This window comes from Sciurus carolinensis, chromosome 8 (genome assembly GCF_902686445.1).
Source record: "Sciurus carolinensis chromosome 8, mSciCar1.2, whole genome shotgun sequence".
Taxonomy (NCBI): domain Eukaryota; kingdom Metazoa; phylum Chordata; class Mammalia; order Rodentia; family Sciuridae; genus Sciurus; species Sciurus carolinensis.
The window spans coordinates 80,420,049-80,444,620 of NC_062220.1; the positions used below are offsets into that span (position 1 = coordinate 80,420,049).

At 35.9% G+C, this 24,572-nt stretch overlaps 1 protein-coding gene across 1 annotated transcript in view; it reads left to right on the forward strand.

Moving 5' to 3' along the window:
• Positions 1-24,572, forward strand: part of Itgb8 (integrin subunit beta 8) — an 86,670-nt gene that overhangs the window by 56,157 nt on the left and 5,941 nt on the right. Inside the window, 8 exon segments of the mRNA XM_047560822.1 lie at positions 9,187-9,282; positions 12,346-12,435; positions 15,706-15,840; positions 17,731-17,779; positions 17,782-17,956; positions 17,958-18,133; positions 20,554-20,779; positions 21,710-21,816. Of these exon segments, the coding sequence (XP_047416778.1) occupies positions 9,187-9,282; positions 12,346-12,435; positions 15,706-15,840; positions 17,731-17,779; positions 17,782-17,956; positions 17,958-18,133; positions 20,554-20,779; positions 21,710-21,816 (1,054 nt within the window).

Consider the following 24,572-nt stretch of genomic DNA (forward strand, 5'->3'; position numbering starts at 1 on the left):
GTATTCAAACACTTTGTTTCCTGGCTTTATCTCCAGTAGCCAATATCAGTAATGTTGATTAGGAGCTAAGCTTTTTGGACCAAGATTCTTGTTCTTTTATTTATTAGGAAAAATATTGTTAAAACACCTTCTGTATATCTAAATTATAGGGGCCAGAGTTCTATTCTTTGTACAGATAACTATTTCATGAAGATCATTGTGTAACAGCAGTTACTGTTTTTTTTTTTTGAGTATGTATTAATTGAAAGCACTGTAGCAAATATTTTACATATAGTATTAAATTTATTTGTACAACAACTCTACAGGATTGTTGTATATTATTGTCCTTTTACAAATAAAAAGATTGAGGGTCAGAAAAGTTAAGTGACAGTTGCCTGAGGACAGACAGTTTAAAACTTAATAAATTGCAAATCTGGGGACCAATCCATCTCAATCTTATATCAAAATCTGTATTCTTAACAATTTTGTCAGTGTTTCAATCAAAAAGTAGAAAAAATAAGGAAACAATGTTCTTTTAACATTCCGCTTAACTCATGGAACTATAAATCAGATGATTTGGCTTATGTAAATTACAAAACAAAATATTATTTAAAATAACTTCTCTTTATACCTTTTTCATATTTGTACATGGTTATTGATAAATGGTATTAAGCTATTGGATGAATTATATTTCCACTGCTTTTTCTGCAAGATTAAATGCCAGAATATAAAACTTGAATAATAATGTAATTCTGTAATTCGCCTCCTAATAATGACAGTTTAAAGTATGGCATTGCTTTTGAAAAGGTAGCTATTAATAAAAAAAATTATTCATGGTGTAGAAGCTAAGTTATTCATACTGAGGGCCTAGAATTTCATCCTGTCTTCCCACCCAGCTCCTCCAGGGTATTGCCATCCTCTGTCAGAGCCCTCCCAGAAACCATTCACCCCACCCTTGATAGAGGCCAAGAATAGCACAATGACCTTCAGTCACAGTGAAAGGAGACCAGGGAGCAAGAATGTGGAGGTCATCCAGCGAATCTCATCAATGGGATTTTCAGATGTTGGTATGACTTGGTCCTGAATAGAGGGATTCAAATAGGCAAGAGCCTACCATATCCTTAACGTATGTACAAGAGTGTGCAATGTATTCACTCATATTAACTAGATTAGGCCTGATGTTTCCTTTTCCACACAGCTTCTCCTGTGCCCCATCACTCTATGGCGAATGAGTCTTCACCTTTCTCCCACATACTTCCCTATAATTCCCTATGGCTGACTTCAGAGCTCATGCCTCTCCTTGCGGCCACATTTGGAGAGGTATCGAGTGGATCAGCATCTTAGATGATGAGGCAGGACTGCAGAAGTCACATTAGGCATTAGTGCACACTTATGCCTCCTTGCAATACAAATAGTCGTTGCTGTGCCTCTTCCCCAGCAATTTTTTAACATATACTTGGACTTTTAGTATACTTGTTCAGGGAACCTTATTTTTTCCATATTACCCTCGATTTTTCTAGAATTGCTGATAGAGAAAGAGTTTTGGAACATATTGAACTAATTTTATCTATAACTGTGCTGTGTGAGTTAACAAACTTTTATAAAGTTATTGTATTTATTTCAGTGGGTTTTTTTTATCTGATAGGGATATTTTTTGACATTGTCAAAGTCTGGAAGATATTTGTAACTAATAGTGATATCAGACAGAGTCCTATTTAAGGGGATAATTGTAACCTTTTAGTAAAGAAATGTGATAATGTTTTGCACCTCCATGACCAAGAATAGCTTCTTCAACTTCAGAAAGTGTTAAATATCTCTTTTTATGCTTCTCAGCTTCTGTGTCTTGAACACACGCTATAAAAATACTAATCCACTGAGCATTTGTTTTGTTTTCTTTTTTTTGTGGTGCTGAGGATTGAACCCAAGGCCTTATGCATGTGAGGCAAGCACTCTACCAACTGAGCCATATTCCCAGCCCCATTGAGCACTTGTTTTGTGACAGGCACTTTAAAAAAAAAAAAAAAAAAACATATATATATATATATATATATGTTTTTTTTTTACATCTTTGAGGCTTTTAAAAGCTAACAAATGACAATAGGCCCAGTGGTGACTCCTGTAATCCCAGCTATTGGAGAGGCTAAGGAAGGAGGATCACAAGTTCAAGGCCATTCTCAGCTACTTAATAAGACTCTGTCTCAAAATTTCTTAGAAATTTTAAAAGGGATGAGGATGTAGCTTGGTAGTAAAGTGCTCCTATATGCAGTCCCCAATAACAATAGTAACAATAACAGTAAGGCTAGCAAAATGTCTGATTTTACCTTACTGCTTACTGAACTCCCTACTTTAAATTGTAAACACCATAAGAATATTTCTACCTTCATTTTTTGAAACCGAATTTGAATGCTTTCCACGTTCTCAGAAAAGTAGCCAGGAAATGATCTCTGCAAACAATAGTCAGCTGGATTTCTTTCTCATGGAATGTGAAGGTTGCATGCAGAAATTACCTATCCTAGTCTCAGAGGAGCCCAACTCTGCTTTTATAGCATCTCTGGAATGGGATAAAATGAAAGTTTGGAAAGACAACACAATAAAATTCAATTTTGACTTGAAAATATATGGAATGAAATATTGTAATTTTCAGAAATATTGTATTGTCAGATGTTTTGATTAGATCATATTTACCCAGAAAACATTTTGCTTTAAACTTTTCATCTCTAAATAAATCTGCTATCAGATTGCTTGTTTCTTTCCTATGATACATTTTTTTTCCATAGCTTTATTGTGGTAAAATTGAAGTACAACAAAATGCATATGTTTGAAGTATGTGATTTGATCAATTTTGACATGTATGTAACCATTACAAGCAATATAAAAAGCATTTCCATTAATTTTTAAAATTTGAAATCATGCAGACTGTGTTTCCTGCATGATTTATTACATTACAAATCAATCCCATTAAGATATATAGGACCTCGCCCCCACATGTCCACTATTTCAAAATTAAATGGAACACTTATAAATATCTCAGAGGTCAAGGAAGAAAGCACAAGACAAGTAAATAAAAAGTGCTTTAAACTAAGTAATGATACAAGTTTAAAATATCAGGATCTCTGGGATGAAGTGCTACTCAGATGAACATTCGTAACAAAGTGCTTGTATCAGAAAGAAGCTAAAATAACAATCAGATTATTTTCAAATTATGTGGTAGGAAGGAAAAAATAAGAGCAGGAGCAGAAATATATGAAATAGAGAAGAAATAATACAGCTAAAGTTTGATAAAAAAATAAATCTAATCAAAAAAAAGCAAGAACATAAAAAATAATATCAATGGAAAGGAAGCTATCAAAATAATGTTATAGATGCTAAAAATATGTTAAGGTAATATTATAACTGTATGCCAGCATATGTTATAGCTTACATTAGAGGTCTATATTCAAAAACTATTGGTGTGCTGCTGAGAATAAAACATATTCAGTCATTCATAGATGAAATATTCTATATTTTTCTGTTAAATCTGAATTATTAATTGTATTTTTTACTTCTATAATTTCTTTATTTAATTTTTGTTTGGAGGATCTATCCAGTGGTGACAGACACATGTTAAAGTTACCCAGAATTACTGTGTCATGGTCTAGTTGGTTCTTGAAATTGATGTGTTTGTTTGAGGTATGTAGATGGTCCATTGTTTGGGGCATAAATGTTTATGATTGTTATGTCTTGTTGGTGCATAATTTCTTAAGCAGTATGAAATGTCCTTCTTTGTTTCTTCTGATTAAATTTGGTTTAAAGTCCACTTTATCTGATATGAGGATAAAAACCAGGGCTTGTTTACATGATCCATGTGAGTGACATGTTTTTCTTCTTCTTTAGTCTGTGGATGTCTTTGCCTATGAGTTGAGTCTCTTGGAGACAGCATATTGTTGGGTCTTGTTTTTGAATCCAACATGCCAGTCTGTGTCTTTTGATTGATGAGTTCAGGCCATTAATGTTCAAGGTTATTAATGAGATATGATTTGTATTCCCAGTCATTTGGATTTATTTCTAGTTTTTAATTTGAATTAGTTTCTCCTTTGATTGATTATTCCTTTTGTGTAGTTCCTCCTTTATTGGTTTTCACTTTTTTTTTTTTTCATTTCATCTTCATGGAATATTTTGTTGAGAATGTTCTGTAGTGCAGGCTTTCTAGTTGGCTTTCTAGTTAAATTCTTTTAACTTTTGTTTTCATGGAAGGTTTTAATTTCATCTTCAAATCTATAGCTTAATTTTTCTGGATATATGATTCTTGATTGGCATCCATTTTCTTTCAAAGCATTAGTATGTTATTCCAGGACTTCCTAGCTTTGAGGGTCTGAGTTGAAAAATCAGCTGAGATCCAGTTGGTTTCCCCTATAATTAATCTGATATTTTTCTCTCATACACTTTAAAATTCTATCCTTAATTTGTATTTTAGGTATTTGGGGTCCTGTACGCCTCTTGTATTTTATTTTCCATTTCATTCTTTAGGTTTGAAATTTTTTCTGATATTATTTCATTGAAAACATTGTGCATTCCTTTGGTTTGTATCTCCACACCTTCATCTATCCTGATTAATCTTAAATTTGGTCTTTTCATGTTATCTTGGAAGTTCTGTTAATGATTTGTTAATATCCTCTCTCCTAGGTCAACTCAATTTTTAAGATTATATATTTTGTCTCCTTTCCTGAGATTCTGTCTTCCAAGTGGTCTAATCTGTTAGTGATGCTTTCTGTTGAATTTTTAAAATGGTTTATTGTTTCCTTCATTTCAAGAATTTCTGCTTGTTTTTTTTTTTTTTTCAGAATCTCTCTTTATTGAGTGATCTTTCACTTCCTGTATTTTGTCTCTGATTTCATATCTTATATGGTCCCTTACTTGGCAGATCAATTTAACTATGCACATTTTAAACTCCTTCTCTGACATTTCTTCTACTGTAGTATGGATGGCTTCTGTTATTAGAGTATCTTGGTTTGTTTGGGGCAATTTGTTTCCTTGTATTTTCACGTTGTTTGTGTGTCTAGCCATCTAACAGTATAGATCTGAGGAAGTGGAGTTTCTACGTGTGGACTTATGGTGTCCCTGAAGGTTTCCAGTACCTCACTGTTTAGGGGAAGACAAATAATAACAACAGTCAATGAAAACAATACACAACATTAAACCAAATAGTTCCTACTATGATGTCTACTTACTTTATTAAGAAGTAGAGTATCATGATTTATTGCTTCATTAAATAAAGTATCATGACTATACTTGGTACCATTTTAGGCAAGGACCACAAATTCAAACACCTGAGCATTCAGTGGGTTAATAAGTGAAACGGGTCCATTAAGGTAAATCCAGGAAGCATATCTAGCATCTGTAGTAATGTCTCTTAATTAAGCATCTTTTGTTTAAAAAAATATCTTTTTTTGAGCAGTGTGTGGTGTCTGTCCTTTTACTTTCATGTAACAGCACTCAGCACCCCAGTGAGATGGAGCTACTGTTTTTCTTCTGTCTTAATAAATGAGAGAATGGAGGTACTAAAGAATCAGTCCCTCACCTATAGCCACTCCCCTGTGTAGCTATGGATGCCAAGCAGGATGACAGAAAGACAGGAGTTCCCACTAAACTTTAGTCTGTGCTTGGTAATTATGGAATAATCAGTGAAAGCCTTTACTCATTGACCCACTTAGCCCTACCCTAAGTGAGAGGCAGCTACTGCCATTTTTACCAGTTGATGCACATGGAAACTGGATCCCAGAAAGGTTAAGATGACCAGTCACATAGTATATTAGTCACCTTTCTGTCACTATAACAAATACTGAAATAATCAACTTATAAAGATAAAGGATTGTTTTAACTCTTAGTTTTGGGTTGTTCTAGTCCACCATAAGTTGCTCCCACTGCTTTGAACCTGTGGTAGCACATAATAGTGAGAGCAAGTGGTAGAACATAACCTCTCTCTTATTGGTCAGGGAGCAAAAGAGAGAAAGAAGAAGGGACCAGGATCCCCTAATCCCCTTGAGAGCACATCCCCAATTACCTGATGACCTTCTATGAGGCCACACCTCTTACAGATTTTAACCTCCAGAGGACTTTTCCATAGCCAGAGACATTTGATGGTCACAGCCAAGGAATGGAGGTGCTACCTTCTGGTGGGTAGATTCTGGGGAGCTGCTAAACATCTTGTCTGCACAGGACAACCCCCAAACCTGAAAATGTCCAGCCCAAAATGTCAAAACACTGCTGTTGAGAAACGCTGGTCTGTGAAGTTACCACTGTGGTGCCATGCAGATGGGACACAGGCTAAGACAACAGATACACACTGACAACATATGCTTCAAACTTTTCATCTCCAGATAAATCTCTGCTATCATATTGCTTTCATGTTATTTCTCTTTCTCCTCTATTAAGTGAACTCTAAAAAATAATCCAGATAATTGAATATTTTATTTAACAAGTTGTTAAAATACTACTATATCCAATGCTCCAAAGTTGAAGTTATTTTATAAACTTTTAATTATTAATTTTGTGGAAGGAAAAGGGAATCTTAAACACTTCCCTTTTGTTCCCTTAGACATACACATTTTTAAAATTCTACCACATGTCTCCACAGTTAACTCTTTAACTGAACTTGCTCCTAATGAACCTTTCATGCCCCTCTTACCTTCTGACGTTTATGAGTTACTTCCCACCACCTTCAGTATCTAGTAGCTATTTTGACATATTGCTTTGCCTTCTCCATTTTGCCCCTGAAATGCCTGTTATCTCTATTAATTATTCTCAGAGTTTGGAAAAACACTGTGAACCGGGTTAGAGAGAGGAGGAGTGAGACTTGAGAAGTACTGACATCACCCAACAGCACAGCTGGCTGGGAGGGAGTGTGTTCTCCTGCCAGCAAAGTAAAAGACACAGGAGATAAGATACTTAAAGGATATGCTTCATGGAGGAAAGGGGAAGGGACTTCAGAACGGGCCATTCATCCAGAGTCTCTTGTCAGCAGTGGTTTATTTAAGCATCTGTTATACATTTGTAATTTTTAAAAAATCAGCCTCAAGGTACTTGGAAATTTATTTTCAAACTGATTTCTCTCCAGGGTTCAAAAGTGTGCTCTTTCAGACTTAAAAAATCTGACTTATAATGAGCTTCTGACCAAACCAGATCATTGTCAATTTAAATTTTGTGTACTTTTGGTCAATGTGACTTCCTGTTTATGGAAGGAAGGAGATTAAGAAACCTCCCAAAGCTGTATACACTTGTGACCATGCTTTAAATGTTGATTTTATGTGAGTTAAATATAAGCTGGTTAAAAATATGTGGGTAAAATTTTTCTCAAAATATGAATGGTTTTATAAATTAAGAGAAGTACTTGAGAAGTTGCAATTATTTTTTTCAAAGCAAAAATATGTGAAAAGTAATTGTTGCCATTAAGACAAAAATTCCAATACCTCTACACTTAACTTGCCTTCACTCATTCTCTTTATTTTATTAAGCATTATGCAAAGCGTCATAACCTATTTTAAGATTATACATTTTGTTAGGAATGGGAATAAGAATTTAGCTGGCAGAATTTATATTTGGGGGATTTTTTTTCTATTGCTTTAAAATTACATTTTTAAGAATTGTTCTGGACAGAATTTTTCTTATGCGAACCCATGTGGTATGCTTTCTAAGCTCTTTATAAATTAGTTTCATATCACATTTAAGTGCAACTCATGACAATTTGGGTTGCTTTACCACAATACAGACAATATAGAAATTGAAGTATATTTGTTATGATTTTTCCTGGAGTTTGAACCCAGGGCCTCGTGCATGTTAAGCACATGCTGTACCATTGAGCTATAACCCAGCCATGATAGGATTTTTTGAACACTACTTCCTAGGTCTATATACATAAATTTAATATGTGGGCCACAGAAGTTGGGTTATAAGCAAAAGTAGTTAATTTAGCTTTTGTACTAAGTTTGTGCAGTTACAAAAATACAGAGACATTAATGAAGTCGACTTAGTAAATTTTTCTCTTAAAGCAGTTAGTATTGGAGAATGCAACCTGGAGCAAAAATATGGAGTGATTTGAGCTTGAATTATATGATACTTGTTAGGTTCAGTCACAAAACCCTCAGCTCACAGTCAGCACCAACAAATAGGCAGAGGCTACTGCAAGTGGAGTTGGATATCTCTCTGAGAGATGTCTAGTCATGAACTTGTTAGTTGAGACGATCACTTTAATTCCTAGGACAGCATTTATAGAAAGAAAAAAAAAAAACCCACTAAGTCTAACTATACAATTTCAGATGGCAATTCTGATTGCCAATTTCTCATATTTTCTAAAACAAATTTTACTCCCTTGCCCCTACTCATCCCTAGCTTTCTCACCACCACAGAGAATGCCACAAACAGCTCTGCCTATTTTATTTGTCAAACAGGTTTATAATATATTTCATCTGACAAAAAAGATCAAGTGTAATAATGAATTGAGAGATATTTAATCTATGCTTTGTGTAAGAAGTTAGAAATGAAAATCACAATTGCTATTAGTTTTGAGTACCTATTAAATGCAAGAAGCTACACTAAATAGTTCACATATTATTGTTATCTTTTTAATCTTGCCAGCAGTCATAGAAGGCAGATAACGTTCACATGATACGGAGGACGGAAGTGAGACCTTTTGTCATAAAGTGACAAACCTCTGATTTGAGCACAGGATTTTAGGCTTCTAAAGATAATTTGTACTATATCATGTTATAAATCAAATACGTGTGTGTGTGCACATGCACACGTGGCTGTATGGGCATATATGTGTATATAGGTTTACAGGCATATACATATGCACAAGCATTTGCATTTCAACACTGCTGCTGAATTTTGCTTCAGAATGTGGTTGTCACTAATATGTCTCTATTCTGAATATTAAATTATCTTTCAGTTATACAACTTTGAGTCCAATGTTAATCTAAAGAGATCCTGGTCATTCTTTGTACTATGCTAAATGAGGTTTTCAGGGAGATTTTGTCTATAAATTGCCCTTAACACATTAATGTTGATATTATATATGAAAAGAATTGAAATGTCTCCAGTAAAACCATAACCCTTCCCAAGTACGTACATTGTTATATAAGTCGCATGACTGTCTTCATAAGAGCTGTTTGGATGTGTGTGGGGCTGAGCTACAAAATTTCATTTCCTTATTTATTTCATTATCCCTTACAGGAACATCCCTCACTAGGCCAACTTTCAGAAAAACTGATAGACAACAACATTAATGTCATTTTTGCAGTTCAAGGAAAACAGTTTCATTGGTATAAGGTATGTCAATTCTTGAACATAAGAACTAGAATGTTTACATTAGTTGAAATTAGTGCACTTCTTGAAATCAGAGAAAGGATTTCAAATTGTACAATCTGAATTTAATAATGTATTTAATAAAGTGGCTTTTACTGTGTCTTATATTACCATTTAAGTACAAGTTCTACCTAGGTTTGTAACACATAAAACCAAATGTGTGCACTAAATGCTGTTTGAGGATTATATTCAATATACATGGGCACAGCCTAACACTGAAGGACGTGATGGACATGACAGTAACGGGAAAGATTTTTATCAGGTGAAAGTACTTCACACTCCATCTCTACACCGTTCACATCCAGATTCCTGCTTATAATCTAGCCATGGACATGCTCTTATCTTAGGTTAAAGTTGGAGACTTATCCGCTTGATTTTCAATAGCATCAGCACACCTCGCTTTGATCTAGGCTGTCCAATAAAAGAGCCATAGAAGTGACTGAGCCAGTCCAAGTCCCATGCAGGAGTGGTCTCAGTGGTGTCCTGAATCCTTTGGGGGCAATTGCTCAATGTAGAATTCCTCTTCTGTGCCTTGCTCTAGCTGTCTTTGGTCTTTTAGGGTTTCTCTTCCAGAATTTCTCTTTTCTTCATCTCTGTGATGCTGCGGTGTCCTTTGTGTCCGACATGCATCAGTGTTCTCCGGCTTGTCATCTCCTTTGCAATCTTTATTTCTTCCTTCTACCCCTCTCCCTGGCCAGCCACTAGCACCTTTACTTATTTTTTAAAACTTTAGAGAAACTACATTTTCTTTTGGTTTAAACAGATAATTAAAATCATTTTCATTGTCCCTGAACTTGTGTTCCTTTCCCTGGTTTACCTAACACCTAACCACCACATTTGTCACCTGAAAGTGTCACTTTAATCATATCACTTCTTCCCTTAGAAATACATAGTGAAACTTTATTCACTCCCTGATTTCCATATACCATGGAGCCACTTTTTAAGGTGAGGATAAATTAACATCCACAGGAGTAGGACTCTGACCCAAATGAAATAGCTTAAACCATTTTAATAACAAGAGGAACAGCTTGTACTGATTGAGTACTTAACTGTTGACAGGTACTGAGTTCAGAAACACTAATGCATCTGAGATCTTAGCATCTCACTAAGCGAGGGCAGAGTTATTAATCTACTCATTTTAAGATGAGGAGACATTTTTAGGAAGATAAATATTTGCCCAGAGTTTTCTAACAACCCAAATCCTGTGATCTGAACCTCTAAGCTAAATAGTTGACTTTCAAATACTGGGTAGCTTTGGTAGTTTTGCCTTCTCTTTCTCTGTTGTTTGCTTCTTCTTAGTGTTATTGGTTGTAGCATATTCTCCCTAGTCCTTTATGAATTTGCCACTGACTGACAAACTATAGAACTGGGTTTATTATTAACTGAATTGTGATAAAAGTAAGAATCATCATGCTCCAAAAGCCCATGAAGAACCGAGTCCCACATGGACCTTCATAGGCACCTACTTCCCCTGCCTGCCATCTTTTTCTGTCAGCCATCTTTCATGTGGGTTCAAACAGCCTTGACAGTCATCCCCCCAATCCATTATCCACTTGGTGCCAGAAAATCTGTTAAAATCACAAGTATGTCCATAGTACTTTCTAGAGCAAAATGTCCTAGGGGCTCCTTTTGATGTAGGGGACCAAGTTTCTGATTTGGCATCTGAGACTCTCTGGTATCTACCTTTCTCTCAGGCCACTTTCCCCTACCTTGCCTTTGTCCCCCCAAGCAGTGCATCTGATCTTCCCATGCACACGCACTCACCAAACTGTGTCTTTCCTTTGTACTTTTGTTCTTGCTGCCCCCACTCTGCCCCCATACTTGGAAGTCATTCTCTCTTATGACTGGGTTAACACCCACTCGGCATCCTTTACAAAGAGCTCATAAGTCAGCTCCTCAAGGGGACAGCCCCTGTGAACTTTCCCTGGCTCTGCAATCCTTGCCAGGTATCCTGCTTAATAGTCTCTGTGCATATATGCTTCATGTGTCCAGCATTTTGTGGAATTATCATTTATATATCTGTGAGATTCTTAAGGATAGAAACTATGTGGTCTAATAAGTTAGCATTTCCAAAGTGCATTTAACAGATGCTCAATAAAGGCATCTATTAATAAATGAATTTTAAAAATCTGTGATACATTTTCCCATATGAGTTAAATTGTTAGTGTCTAAATATGGCTGGTATATAGCAGAAAGTGAATGATGCTTGTGAACTGAAAAAAATTAATGAATAAGTGGATTTTGAGACTTTCATAATCTGATTCCCTAATAAATATGTATGTTTATTCGAGTCAGACTGTTTTTTTCCTCCCATAGCCCTGTAAGCCTTTGCTCACTCTCACTTTCTCCCTAGTAATACCTAGCAGCTCCTCCATAATTAGTAAGCATTATCCATCACAAACTCCTGTTCCTTGAAACTTTCACCTGTAACTGTGACTTTTCCTAGTGTCTGACACAACATGTCCCAAAGGGCATTCCATGGGACAGCAGTTCTATAAAATATTTATATTACGTAAGAAAAGAGTTTGGTATTTAAGCATTGGGAAGTGCTGCATTAAACTGAGTCACATTATTTACAAATTACAAGACTACTCAGCATTTCAGTTTGCAAATGTGCATTTTGGATCTCTGGATAAAAGAAAGATCTGCAGAATTTCCCAAAAGTGTTTACCGTTAGAACCCTTTTCATGTTTCAAGTCTCTTAGGTCCATGTTCCATGGAAAATACTTTGGAAATTCTGGTCTAATTTTGATTAGATTTTAGGTCATCATATAATTCAGGATGCAGACACTCATGGTCATGCACATTTATTTGCACATGTGTATGCACACACACATACACTTTACCTTTTCATGAGTATATGGGTTTGCAGCCCTACCAGGTTGCTTATATTCTTCATGACTTATATTTTTTCCTTCATATAATGTCTCATCTTCCACTGATAAATGGAAAAATGTTGAATATTTGTTGATCACTGAACCACTGCAGAGTGTTGCCATTACATAAATACAACCAATATGTTTTCAGGACCTTCTACCCCTTTTGCCTGGCACCATTGCTGGTGAGATAGAATCAAAGGCTGCTAACCTCAACAATTTGGTAGTAGAAGCCTACAAGGTATGTATGTATCATATACAATTTTTTACCAAATAAACTAACTTGCCAAATAAACATTTCTGTGGCAATGCACCAATTAGTGCTATATCATCTTGTGAGCAGTGGTAGAAAGAACAAAAAATTAAGAACCAGGAACATGGAGTTTAGACCTCCTGGTGCTAGCACAAACCAGCTATGGTCCCCTGGGAGACCTCGCTTGTCTCATTAATGATAAACCAAAACTGTGCCTGAGACTTTCTAGATTTCCTTCCAGATCCAATATTCCAGTTACCTACTCATGGCTACACAAAGCACTTTATTACCAAGAAATTTCATAATTTCCTTTGTCATAAATTATGAAATTCACACTGTTATTTAAAGAAACAAACTTCCAGGGGAAATGAATTATCTGGGACATAGAGATTACTTAGATGATTTTGTTGGGTTCTCTATGATCAACATTTGATTGGTCAGTCAATTATTTTAGCAGATTTACCAAAACAGTTTGACTAAAAGAATCACCTTAACAGATACAGTCTGTTATTTATGGTTGCATGCTCTCATCAGCCCTGTGAAGAGTGGACAGCTGAAGGCAAAGAATTTAAAGAAACATCTGTTTTCTCAAACTGGGGCCTGGCTTGATGACTTATGTGCTACAACGTTGTAATAATGACTGTTAACTTCAGACCACTGAGAATTAGCCACTTTTCACACATAACTTCATTTAATCCTCTCACAGGCAGGTGTTAGTACTCTAACACCTGTATATTCTCTGTATATTTGTAGAAACAGAGAAGTAAAGCAAATTAATCAAAGGTCACACAGCTAATCAGAAGAAACAGGATCAGAATCCAGGTGTTCAACTCCATGCCCCAGGTGCTTCCTGCTGTGTGATATCACCTGTTTCTCTCTCTCTTTCTTTATTTTTTTGTTTTTACATAGTGTCAAACTTCCTTTATCATACCTTGAATTTATGGGTCAGTTTTAAAGTCTCACTTTCCCAAATTCTCTGACTCCCTTCCCAACATGTACAATTGAATAGTGTAAAGAACAGCCCAAGCATTGAGAAAAAATCCAGACTTCCCTAATCATCTCCAAGCTGCACCTGCCTTCAACTTCAACTGTACAAAAAGGAAAGGCAGGAAGTAGACAAAGGATATAAAATGAAGAATTGTTGAAAGTTATTCTTTTAAAAGCAAAATAAATCTTGCTAGATTTATTTTGCTGAGAACTTTTATTTTCTGTCTGAAAACTGTAGAATGAAATAAGGAAGAACATCTTAAATGACATCTCTCACAAAAGAGTTGTGATTAGGGTTTTTTTTATCAAGAAAAATCAAATGTGTACAAAGTTTAGTCCCATCAATAATTTGTTTATGAGAATAATCCAAAAAAGAAAGGAGCTTATACTGTTAGGAGTCAACCTGAATTGTTATAGTATGAGCCCATTTATTACCCCAAACCAAGAGCATAAACGGACATGTTTTTACCTGTGTGTCAGACAGCATCCACAGAAAGGAGACAGCAGTATTTACTTTCATGTTCTTTATTTGTCTAGAATAGGTGTGGGATGCCTGAGCCCACTATCCTGACTGATCTTACTGTGGAGTCAATTTTAAAAAAAATCATTCTGGATAACTACCTTAGGTTGAGATTCTGTTATTTTTTATGGTCTATATTTTCAAAATTCTTCTGAAATTTCATTTTGTCTTCACAATCCAACAGAAATAGTTTCCAATTCATTGAAGAATCATAAACCAGGAAAAAATAATCTGTCTCATTACTGATTAGATATTTAAAAAGAAGCTTCAGATTGTGCCAGGAGATAAATTTCTAAATCCTAAAGCTGGGAAATGTTTTACAGATTTATCTTTACACACTACTTGCAAAATATTGACCTCACTGGCTTAAAGTCTTAAACAGAATTTCTGAAGGGTAAACTGAGCATGTTCCTTGGATTAGGCATTTCCTTCTGATCTGATAAATTATTGCATATAAATCATGTGTATTTCTTGGAAGTTCCTCTTGGTTTGCCAAAATTATTCAATTAACAGTTGCATTGTGTGACTTCTCTGAGATGGTGGCACAGACCTATAGTCCCAACTACTCAGGAGGATTGTAAATTGGAGGCCAGTCTGTACAATATTGTAAGACCTGCCTCAAAATGGGGACAGGGGGAGGGTGATAAGGTAGTCTTCCCTAATCCAAATAATACTGATGAATTTGAGAAAAGTATCTTGTTCTAAGGATGTGCTACTAGAATTCTATACTCAATTATTAATTAGTAAGCCCATATCCTTTATTGATCATACCATTAAAGAAGTAAAATTATTAAAGGATTAGAATTCTCTGAAATTATTTTTTTCTTCTTACATTGCCGCTTCTCTTCCTTTGTTAAGTATAAGCCAAGGATTTTTGTATATAGTTGGACTCTTAGTTTTATGGGTCAAAATGTGCACAGATCTGAAGGACATATTTAAGGTGGCTAGAACCCCTGGAACTTAGAGATTGTGACAGAAGAAATTAATGTGTGCCTAATATATGATAGCCATTAAATCATTTACTGAATGAGCATATAAATGACTGAATAAATGAATGAATGGTATTCTGCCTAGTTTAGAAGCCTTATTTTGGAATTAAGGCTTGGAACAAAATTTTTCATCTTTTTCTTGTTAATTTGTTAGACTTTGTACAAATTTGATTGACAAAAGCAAGCTCTGGGGACTCAATACAAATTCTAAGCCATCCTTAAGAGCATTATAGGAACATGTCTGTCAGGTCATTCCTTCCAAAAACTTACCTTTCAACTCTATCAATAAAGCATTTTAACTTTCTTGATAGTCTAAAGTGTTTCCAATTAAAATGTTTCTTTAGCAACTGTATCTGTCAGAAGCATGTTCCATGTTTTTAGCTATCAACATTCACCCTTTGTGATACAGATTCTCAATGTTTTATTTAAACTTTATCATAATATATAAGTAGCACTGGATTTGAAAAGATAATTTTCGTAACAGGCTGAGTGAGAAATAGTTTCGAAGTGATCAAAATGCATAGTCATAGGTATGTGTGGAAAAAATGAATCATGCCGATAATCTAATCTTTCAGTATTTCTTACATATTTCAAGTAGAATTGGGTCAGTATGTGGAAACACTGTATTCATCCTTTTATAGAAACAAGACTCTTCGACTTAGTTAAAAATTAAAACTAGAGTGATTGGATAAACTTGACACTGCTTCATTGCTTACATTTGAAACCATTAGAGCATTTAATTAAAAGACGATGTCTCCACAGAAACTCATTTCAGAAGTGAAAGTGCAGGTGGAAAACCAGGTACAAGGTGTCTATTTCAACATCACAGCCATCTGTCCAGATGGAACCAGAAAGCCAGGCACTGATGGATGTGGAAATGTGACAAGCAATGATGAAGTATGTGGGTGTGCGTTTTCCTTATTTAAAATAAGCTAAAGTTGTTTGGCATGCTTTCTCACAGAAAACCAAATCATTCTGAAAAATTCACTTAACTGCTGCCTCCAGGAAGCTTATTTACACTTTGAAGTAACTTTCATTGTCTCTTCTCAAAGTTATCCTCTTGTTTTAACTCAATTAATTATTCTCTTGAAACTTCAAGTGAAAATAAGTAAATACATATTACATTGAACACTTATTTAATAATAGTAACTTCATACGTAGGTGACCCAGCTGGTATAGAAGAGGAAATCACATCTCTTTATACAACTAGTATGCTAATTATAACAATGACAGTTTTTGGATTCAGATCCGTTCATTCTGAGGGTAAATGTGATAATGAAGGATATACGCTGCAGAGAAGAATGGAGCAATTGATAAAGGCTAAGAATTTCAAAATCTTTCGCTTTGCATTTGCCTCAATCCATTCACAATCAGGTAGGGAAATTCACTGAGAACAATAAAAAAGGAGGAGTGGAAATGAGATGTAAAGAAGAGAGGCCTGAATTACAGTGGCATCAGGAAACAGGACCAGAGGAGCAGGGATTCTCCAAGAATCGGCATAGCAGAGAGGAACACAGAGTGATCCTTGTGGGGTGAAGAGATCTCCAGTGAGTCATTACCTCTTGGGGGCATCACTTATCTCATTCTTAAGCAGATGACTTGGACTAGAAGCTTTCTCATCTCCCTGCTAACTCCAAGGTTAATAATAATAATAATTTTGTTATTATTATTAATTTTTTGCTGTGCTGTGGATTGAACTTAGGGCCTCACTCATGGCAGTCAAGTGCTTTACCACTGAGCTACATCCCCAGCCCCCTCTATAATTTTATTAATTGCTTATGTATCCGGTTATAGAGAGAAAAAGTGGTAGAAAGAGGTAGAACATCCTCAATAAAATAAGACTTTCTCTTTAGTTAGAATATATTTTTCCCTCTTGAGAATTTTAGAATCTGTGGGCAGTGTAATTGTGCCTACAAGCTGTATATTTTAAATTAATTACTGCAAGTTTCTAATTCTGTAGTTTCCTCTATAATCAGTCCTTGGATTTTGTTCAAAAGACATCATATACCAGTTTACCAAATACACATTTGATTTTCATTAAATAGAAAGAATTTTTTTTCTAGCATAAGATAACACTAAGTTGCTTTCTGAAGAATGAAGTAATTCTTTCAAAAATCTCAAGTTTAGAAGAATTCTTACTTCTTAGGTTGTTTTTTTTTCCTTTATTTCTTTGCCTACATCTCTTTTTCCCCTTGATTTTCAACCAGGTTGTATGAACATGTGACTCTAAGGTATAGTCATCTGACCTCTTAATTATATAAACCCCAAGATTTGCTCTGCTATTAATAATTATCCTACACATCTGTTAATCCTTAACATTCTAAAGACAAAAACAACTCAAGAATAGCACCAAAACCAACTTATAATAAGATTGAGTCAAATTCCCAATACATGTTGAAACCTAAATTTCGTGTCTTGTATCATGATATATAGTATAATTTCCAACCAAAAAGCACAGATTATTTTTAAATTATAATGGATTTTAGTCCAACTTGAAAATAGGGAAGGTAGAGTGAACACTTCATATAGGCAGACTCAGGTCTGTTTAATGGTGTATTACAGGCAATTAGCAATCATTGCATCCTTTAATTCTTTAGTTTGTTAATCATAAATAAAGGATTAAAAGGGATTTTGCATCTACTATGAAAAAACTTGTCTGGGTAATTTATAAACAATTACTCTATGATGGTATTATATTATTGTTTCAAGTATTATTGACAGGTATAATATTGACCATAAAAATATCAAAGAATGTAATTGTATTTCCTTTTTTCTTCCTAAACTTAGGTTCTTTTCAATGTAACAGTTACAATGAAAAAATGTGATGTCACAGGAGGAAAAACTATGCAAAAATCAAACCTATTGGTTTCAATGAAACCACTAAAATTCACATACACAGGCACTGCAACTGTCAGTGTGAGGACCACAGAGGACGTAAAGGAAAGTGTGAAGATGAAACTTTCCTAGACTCCAAGTGTTTGCAGTGTGACGAGAGTAAATGCCATTTGATGAAGATGCATTCCGTCCGAGAGTTGCAGGTTACACAAGGACCAACCTGTTTGTAGTGGTCGAGGAGTCTGTATTTGTGGGAAGTGTTTATGTCACAAAATTAAGCTTGGAAAAGTGTATGGAAAATACTGTGAAAAGGATGATTTTTCCTGTCCATATCACCATGGAAATCTGTGTGCTGGTGAGTATAAATACATAGTTTTTATTAACCACTATCCCGGTAGCATATAAAAGTTCATGTATCTTTAAAGATATGTTACAAATTGCCACCACTGAATCTGAATTTAATATTCACATTTTCATAGTCCTGCAAAATTAAGTCCCACAACACTTACAGCATGTGTTTTCTATTTATGCTTCAAGTATACAGTATATACTTCGGAATAAAAAACTGAAATTAATTGTAATTCTCATGAATTCTTTGATCTTGGAAAGAATATCCCAGAAAGGGAAATTACTGATGATGGCTGACATGTTTTCCAGAAGAATGAGGGTATTCTTCTACAAGGGTCTGATTCATTCTGGCAAAAGGTTACTCACTCCAGCTTGCTCAGAGGATTTTATTTCTGTCAGGATGAGGGGGAGTAAGCTATAAAATATACTTCTCATTCATTGGAAAATTCTTAAAGCATCTTTATAGATGGTATTGTAAGTTTGTGGTAATTTAAACCTCAGGAGTTTATTTTTGGACCACCACCAGCAACAGAATTGCCAGAGGACAGCATTCTTCAAGAAAATACTGGATTATTAAGTAATCTAGAAGATTAGTCTTTGTGACCACACACAGACCAAATTTTAAAATGATATGAATTAAAATAAAAATACCAAGATTACTTTGCAGCTAATTCAGCTTACTGCCACCTACAGGTTAGAGTCCAATAAATCTGTGCAACTCTTGAATACTAAAATATTGTTTTTAAATATATTAAACTGCCCGTCATCTGAGTTCTTTGATTTCTTTCTCTGACCAGGCAATAAATTCACTTACTATGTAAATACCTTTTTAGTATTTGCATTGTAGTGGATAAATATTTGTTAAATTTTTGGTGACTGGAAATATTTCATTGCTGTTAAGGATATAGAAAGCAACAACCTATAAAAAATAAATTTTGTATTCTTGCATAAGTTAAAAATTTAACCTATGTTACCTATATATGTGATGGCAAGTTATCTTTTTATTCTATTATATACGTAGAATGTTATATTTCAACATTTATTCAACTGTAACTGGAATCATAGAGAAGATGGATTATAGACGACTTTAGAGTGAACCAGCCATTGTCTACCATATTTTATAGGGAAAGGAAATATTATTTTACAGGGAAGAGAAAGAATTTCTTTACAGCTGTCAGTCTCTCAGAGGCGTGTCCAATACATTGAGAATCCCAGTCTCTGCAGCAAAATATCAAAAAAATCTTGTACTGACCTTTCTATGTGACTGTGATACTATTGACCCACAGGCAGTTGAGAATCTGCTTTGAATTGTTTGTATGAAGTGAAAACTGAAGGGCTGATGTGCATTTGTCTCCTCTAGCCTCCCCTAGGAATAAAAGCACATGTTCACAGGTCGGCTGGCCAGGACTCGACATGCCAGCTGAACAGGGGAGCAGGATCTGGCAGACAGCTGTTTGGCCTGGACCTCATTAGTTTTACACTTAGCAAGCTGAGCTGATCCAGCAGCAGACTCTGTGGGACAGTTAACTTCTAAGGTGCTCAGCAATAAAAGAGAGAAAGGAAATGAGGAAAAGAAGGGAAGGAACAGAAGGGAGGGAGAGAAGGAAGAAAGGAAGATTAGTTGACTTGTAGCTAAATAAGCTTGAAAACACAGCACAATCTTGTCAAGTGTACCCCCTGCTTGAAGATTTCTGATTCACTTTGGCAGATTAAATTTTGGACACTTTCAGCAACCTAAAATCCATTTAATTATGTATAATCAGTGTTTCCTCAACTTGTCTACACAAAGGCCCCTTACACACACATGCGCACACACCATCTTTCTTTCTTGTTGCCATTTGCCACCTAATAACACCTCACAGCATAAATGAGGGCTGCCCCTGCCAATCTACTAGATACTATTTTGAAGATGTGAGAGAATTATTTCAATTCCTCAGAAAATCTTTTCTTTAAACATAGCCGTCACCATACAGAAGCACTAGAAGGGTTTGCCCCATAGTCCTTCAAAGGCCTACTCAGTCCTTAGTAATAGTGAGACTATCAGAATAGATTACGGAAGTTATTAATCAAATACTCCTATTTTCTGCTTTCATGTCATGTGACATTACTTTAGCCTTCGTAACTTCTTTATGTTCATGTATCTTAATTTAAAACTGAACATATGAAATTTAGAGCATTGGCAGCCACCACAGGAGGGGCTCCCTTCACATGTGTTAGCATAGTATATCAGTACAGGAGATCATCCACACTCGACCTCTTTCCTAAATCCTGCCACTCTTTAGGTCAGACAAGCAGAAAACGACGCTGTTTCTGTTCACCTTGACTGCCAGTGCATTTCCATGGAGGTGGGATGTAAATCCACACTTGAATACTCTTCACAAAGACAGTGGCCTCCCTAACGTAGGTGGTGGTGTGTCTTGGTTGCAGGGCATGGAGAATGTGAAGCAGGCAGATGCCAGTGCTTCCATGGCTGGGAAGGGGACCGGTGCCAGTGCCCCTCAGCATCATCCCAGCACTGTGTCAATTTGAAGGGCCAGGTGTGCAGCGGCAGAGGCACGTGCGTGTGCGGCAGGTGTGAGTGCACAGATCCCCGGAGCATCGGCCGCTTCTGTGAACACTGTCCCACCTGTCACACGGCCTGCAGTGAAAACTGGTAGGAGCTCTCTGTCTTCCGCATATGTAAAGCAGCCCTGCCAGCTGCTGTTTTTATTGGTTATTCTGCCTTTCTTAATCTCAATAATTGCCAGATAATTGTTATCTCCATGCTAAAAAGAATTGACTGGAGAAATTTAGAAGTTAGGGCACTTGGATTCCAATATCTAGCTGCAGAAGCATCACATTAAATCCAGAGACCCACTACCTTAGTTTTTTATTTTTTAAATGTTTGGAAAATAGGGGCTGTCTGCTACAAGACTGATGACTAGTTAATTGTGTAAGACAAACTGTTAAATCTCTAAGCCTGTTTCCTGAGTTGAAAGTGAGGCTGATGATGATAGTGAAGTGATAAAAATAATAATGTTAAGTTCTGTGAAAGAATGAAGTTAATTAAATGACCTGTAAAAAGCAAGATAAAAACATACCTTTGCATTTGGTGCATGATGATTATAGAATAAATGTTAAACTAAATTACCATTGTGCTTTATTTTTAATACTTTCATGATAAAGAATGATGGTAGCTATTACTTACTCTTGAAATAAGTGATAAATAAATGAAAGGTGACATGCTAAATGAAGGTGACATAATGGTTTTGTGTTAATAATTAATTTTTCCAATGACAGTCTGAGACCTGCTCAAAGACCACCAATCTAAACATCACTGTACCTTCCAGTTTGCATTATTCAGATTTTTAAAATGTTTACACTCTCAAATCTGTAATTCAAGTAAGATTTTTAGAATTATGCATAGTAACTTATTTAAATCATTTTGAAATGCAGTACTTTAACATAATTATGGAGTTATTTCAAATGGACCTAATTAAATTTGCAGCTTCTATTTGGTATTATTTTGTTATTTTATTTTTCCTAGAAAATGTTATGGTCTATATCTTTTTAAAAGGATTAATGTTTTAAATTTCTCTCACAGGAATTGTATGCAATGCCTTCACCCTCACAATCTGTCTCAAGCTATACTTGATCAGTGCAAAACCTCATGTGCTCTCATGGACCAGCATTATGGACATCAAACATCAGGTAATCAAAAGATTCATAATCCAAGTACTGTAGTGTATCTATGGAGGATCACATTCTCCCAAAGCCCCCATAATTACCCATGCTAAGGAAAGGACTAAGAACTTAATTTCAGTTTCAATATGAAACATTTCTTTACTTTTAATAGAGCTTTTTTAAGGAAACATGAAATACACACAAAAAAAAACTGCACACATTCATGGACAAAATATGAGTTTGTGATTTGCTTTTTGAAATTTCCCAGAGATGATGTTTCTGAGTAATTAGGTTTTCCCACCTTATCTTCGCTGCTCTATTTCCATGCTGTGTCTCCATGGAGGGGCATCCAGGCTAGAGAGGCCTCCATGAGTCAAAATACAGGTTCCCTTCAGAGAGTCACTTCACCAACAGATAAGGATTGTGGAACCATGAGTTTCCTTCATAACCAAAAACTTGCTTTCAGTTCAAACCTTTCTTTAACTCACACTTACTCTCCTGTTTCAGGTGAAGCCATGAAATTTCAAGTAGCAGGATCTGCTTTTGTAAAGTAGTAACATTACAAAAATGTTACTACAATGGCAAGGGCCACTGCTTTCCTGGTACTTCTCATTCTGATATGCATGCAACTTAGGGGCGAATGATTGTAAATGTGACACAATGAAACAATATGGAACTTCTAGTCAGAAGACCTTGGCTTAAACCCTAAGCATTACAGGTTAAGAAATAGCAGTTCTTCTACAAAATTTTCCCTGAGCCTCAGTCTCCTCAACTGTTAATGGAGATATAATAGTGCCAACCTCAAAGGGTTGTGTGACATCAATAAGCCAGTGACATGAAAGAAGTATCTAAAGTAAAAGATGACTCATAAATGGAAAAACCATGTGAGAGTTATGAGCAAAGGCTGTTTTTAAACAGAAGTTCATTAGAACTCAAAAAAAGGAGCCCTAATTGCACAGGTGTAAAAAGTTAGAAACGAATTCCTAACTCCACAAGAGCTAAACATTAAGCTAGTAATTAGTTCTTCATTGGAAACATTTCCATTGCTTCTATTATGTCAAATCTGTCCTCCAACCTGTAAGAAAATTCCAGCCCTTAGAGAGACTGCAGAGAAGAATAAATGTTCTCCAGAGCTTTGTTCCTTTTTGCTTCACATCTGCACTGACCTTAGCTCATATGAATTTGGCTCCAAAAAGAGTCCCATGTGCTGCCAGCTGGGGCTGCAGCAATCACTCCCAAAAGCTAAGTGCCTTTCTAATAAATAGGGCCCTTACTATCAACATGTCATTTATTATATAAGTAAACACTACTGTGACTTAAGTATTGTTACAAATAGTATTGCCCAAAGCTCCTAGGAAAAGCTCTGCCATAACCTCAGCTAAGAAAAGCATGGGCCGTGGGTAGATGTTTGACCATCCATAACAACCTTTAAAAATGCATGCAGATTGGAGCCCTGAAATTGCTTCTGTAATCTAATAACATCCAAAGGGTCATTCCTTCCTGTTCTAACCTATTAGAAATACTTCTGAACTATATCAGGAGCTGGAGGGCTTCCCCTCCCCTTGACTTCTATTGTGCAAGGACAGGGAAAGGGCATTTGTTAGGCACCTCTATTTTCTATCCTCTCAATCACACTTCAGGGTCTTCTTTCAGTCTCTCTGGCTGAGCTCCCACTAGGCCGGAAGCCAGTAAGTGCGATCAAGCCACATGCTCCCTCTGAGGATCTGCCTTAGCTGGTTTGCGTAGCCAGAGCAGCCAAGAAAATGACAATTTGTCAGTGGGGAAAGGTTTGGGGATCATTCACCTATGGAAGACTCGAAGGTGCCACCTTCAAAGGTAGCATTTGGATCCTGTCTCCATGAGATCTGTGACAATGGGAGACTTGCTCTGGCATCTGATGTTTCCACTCAATGAGTGGCCCTGAGGTCTGCCTTTGACCTTTTTTTTTCAAGACCCCTTATTACCGGACCAAAGGAAATTGGGCTCCATTAAGTTTTCTGATTCAGAGTGACCCCACACCCCTTGAGTTCTGGCCTTATTCACGAGCATACTTGGTTACCACTAGAAATTTAGTTCAAATCACTGTGATTGGATAATGCATTGGATAATGATTGCAGTGGCCTATTCAAGGAAGACTGAAATTAACCTAAGGTCCCCAAAGTCTGTAGCATGGACGTAGGAACACAATGTCCTCTTCTGGCCGGGAAATAATTTTATGAATCTGGGACAGCTGGTGAGTTCTGTGGAATACTTGTCTGTTTATGCAACCATGTTCCTCTAAGATAAGGGGGATGCCTCTAGCAACAACAGAGGCTGTAGGTTTTCCATGAGAGTTTTCCAAAGGCCTGATACTAAAGGAGAGACCTGGCATGGCCCTGTTCTTAACAGGGCATTTCTTTCATTAGATAGTAATTGTCTTTGGAAAAACACATAATAAATTTTTAGAGGCAAATAGATTTGGTTAGCAGAGAAGTAAAAAGTAAATGAATTAAAATTAAAGCAAGAGATTTGTGTATTATCACAAATTGGACACTCCTATTTCCTGGAGAAGTCATGCATAATAATAATGAAATCTTACACTGTGATTTCAGAAGCAATATTTGTTCATCTGCTAGAGTAGTACGGATTTTCAGCTTCTGAAGATGTTTACTTTATTTTCCATTACTGGTATGCAACAAATGAAAAGAAAGCATAACAAGAGGAACACATGCTAATGCCTAGAGCTGTTAAATAGTTTTTTAAATCTGACTTTCCACTTGGTGCTCAAAGTACACACCACAAAA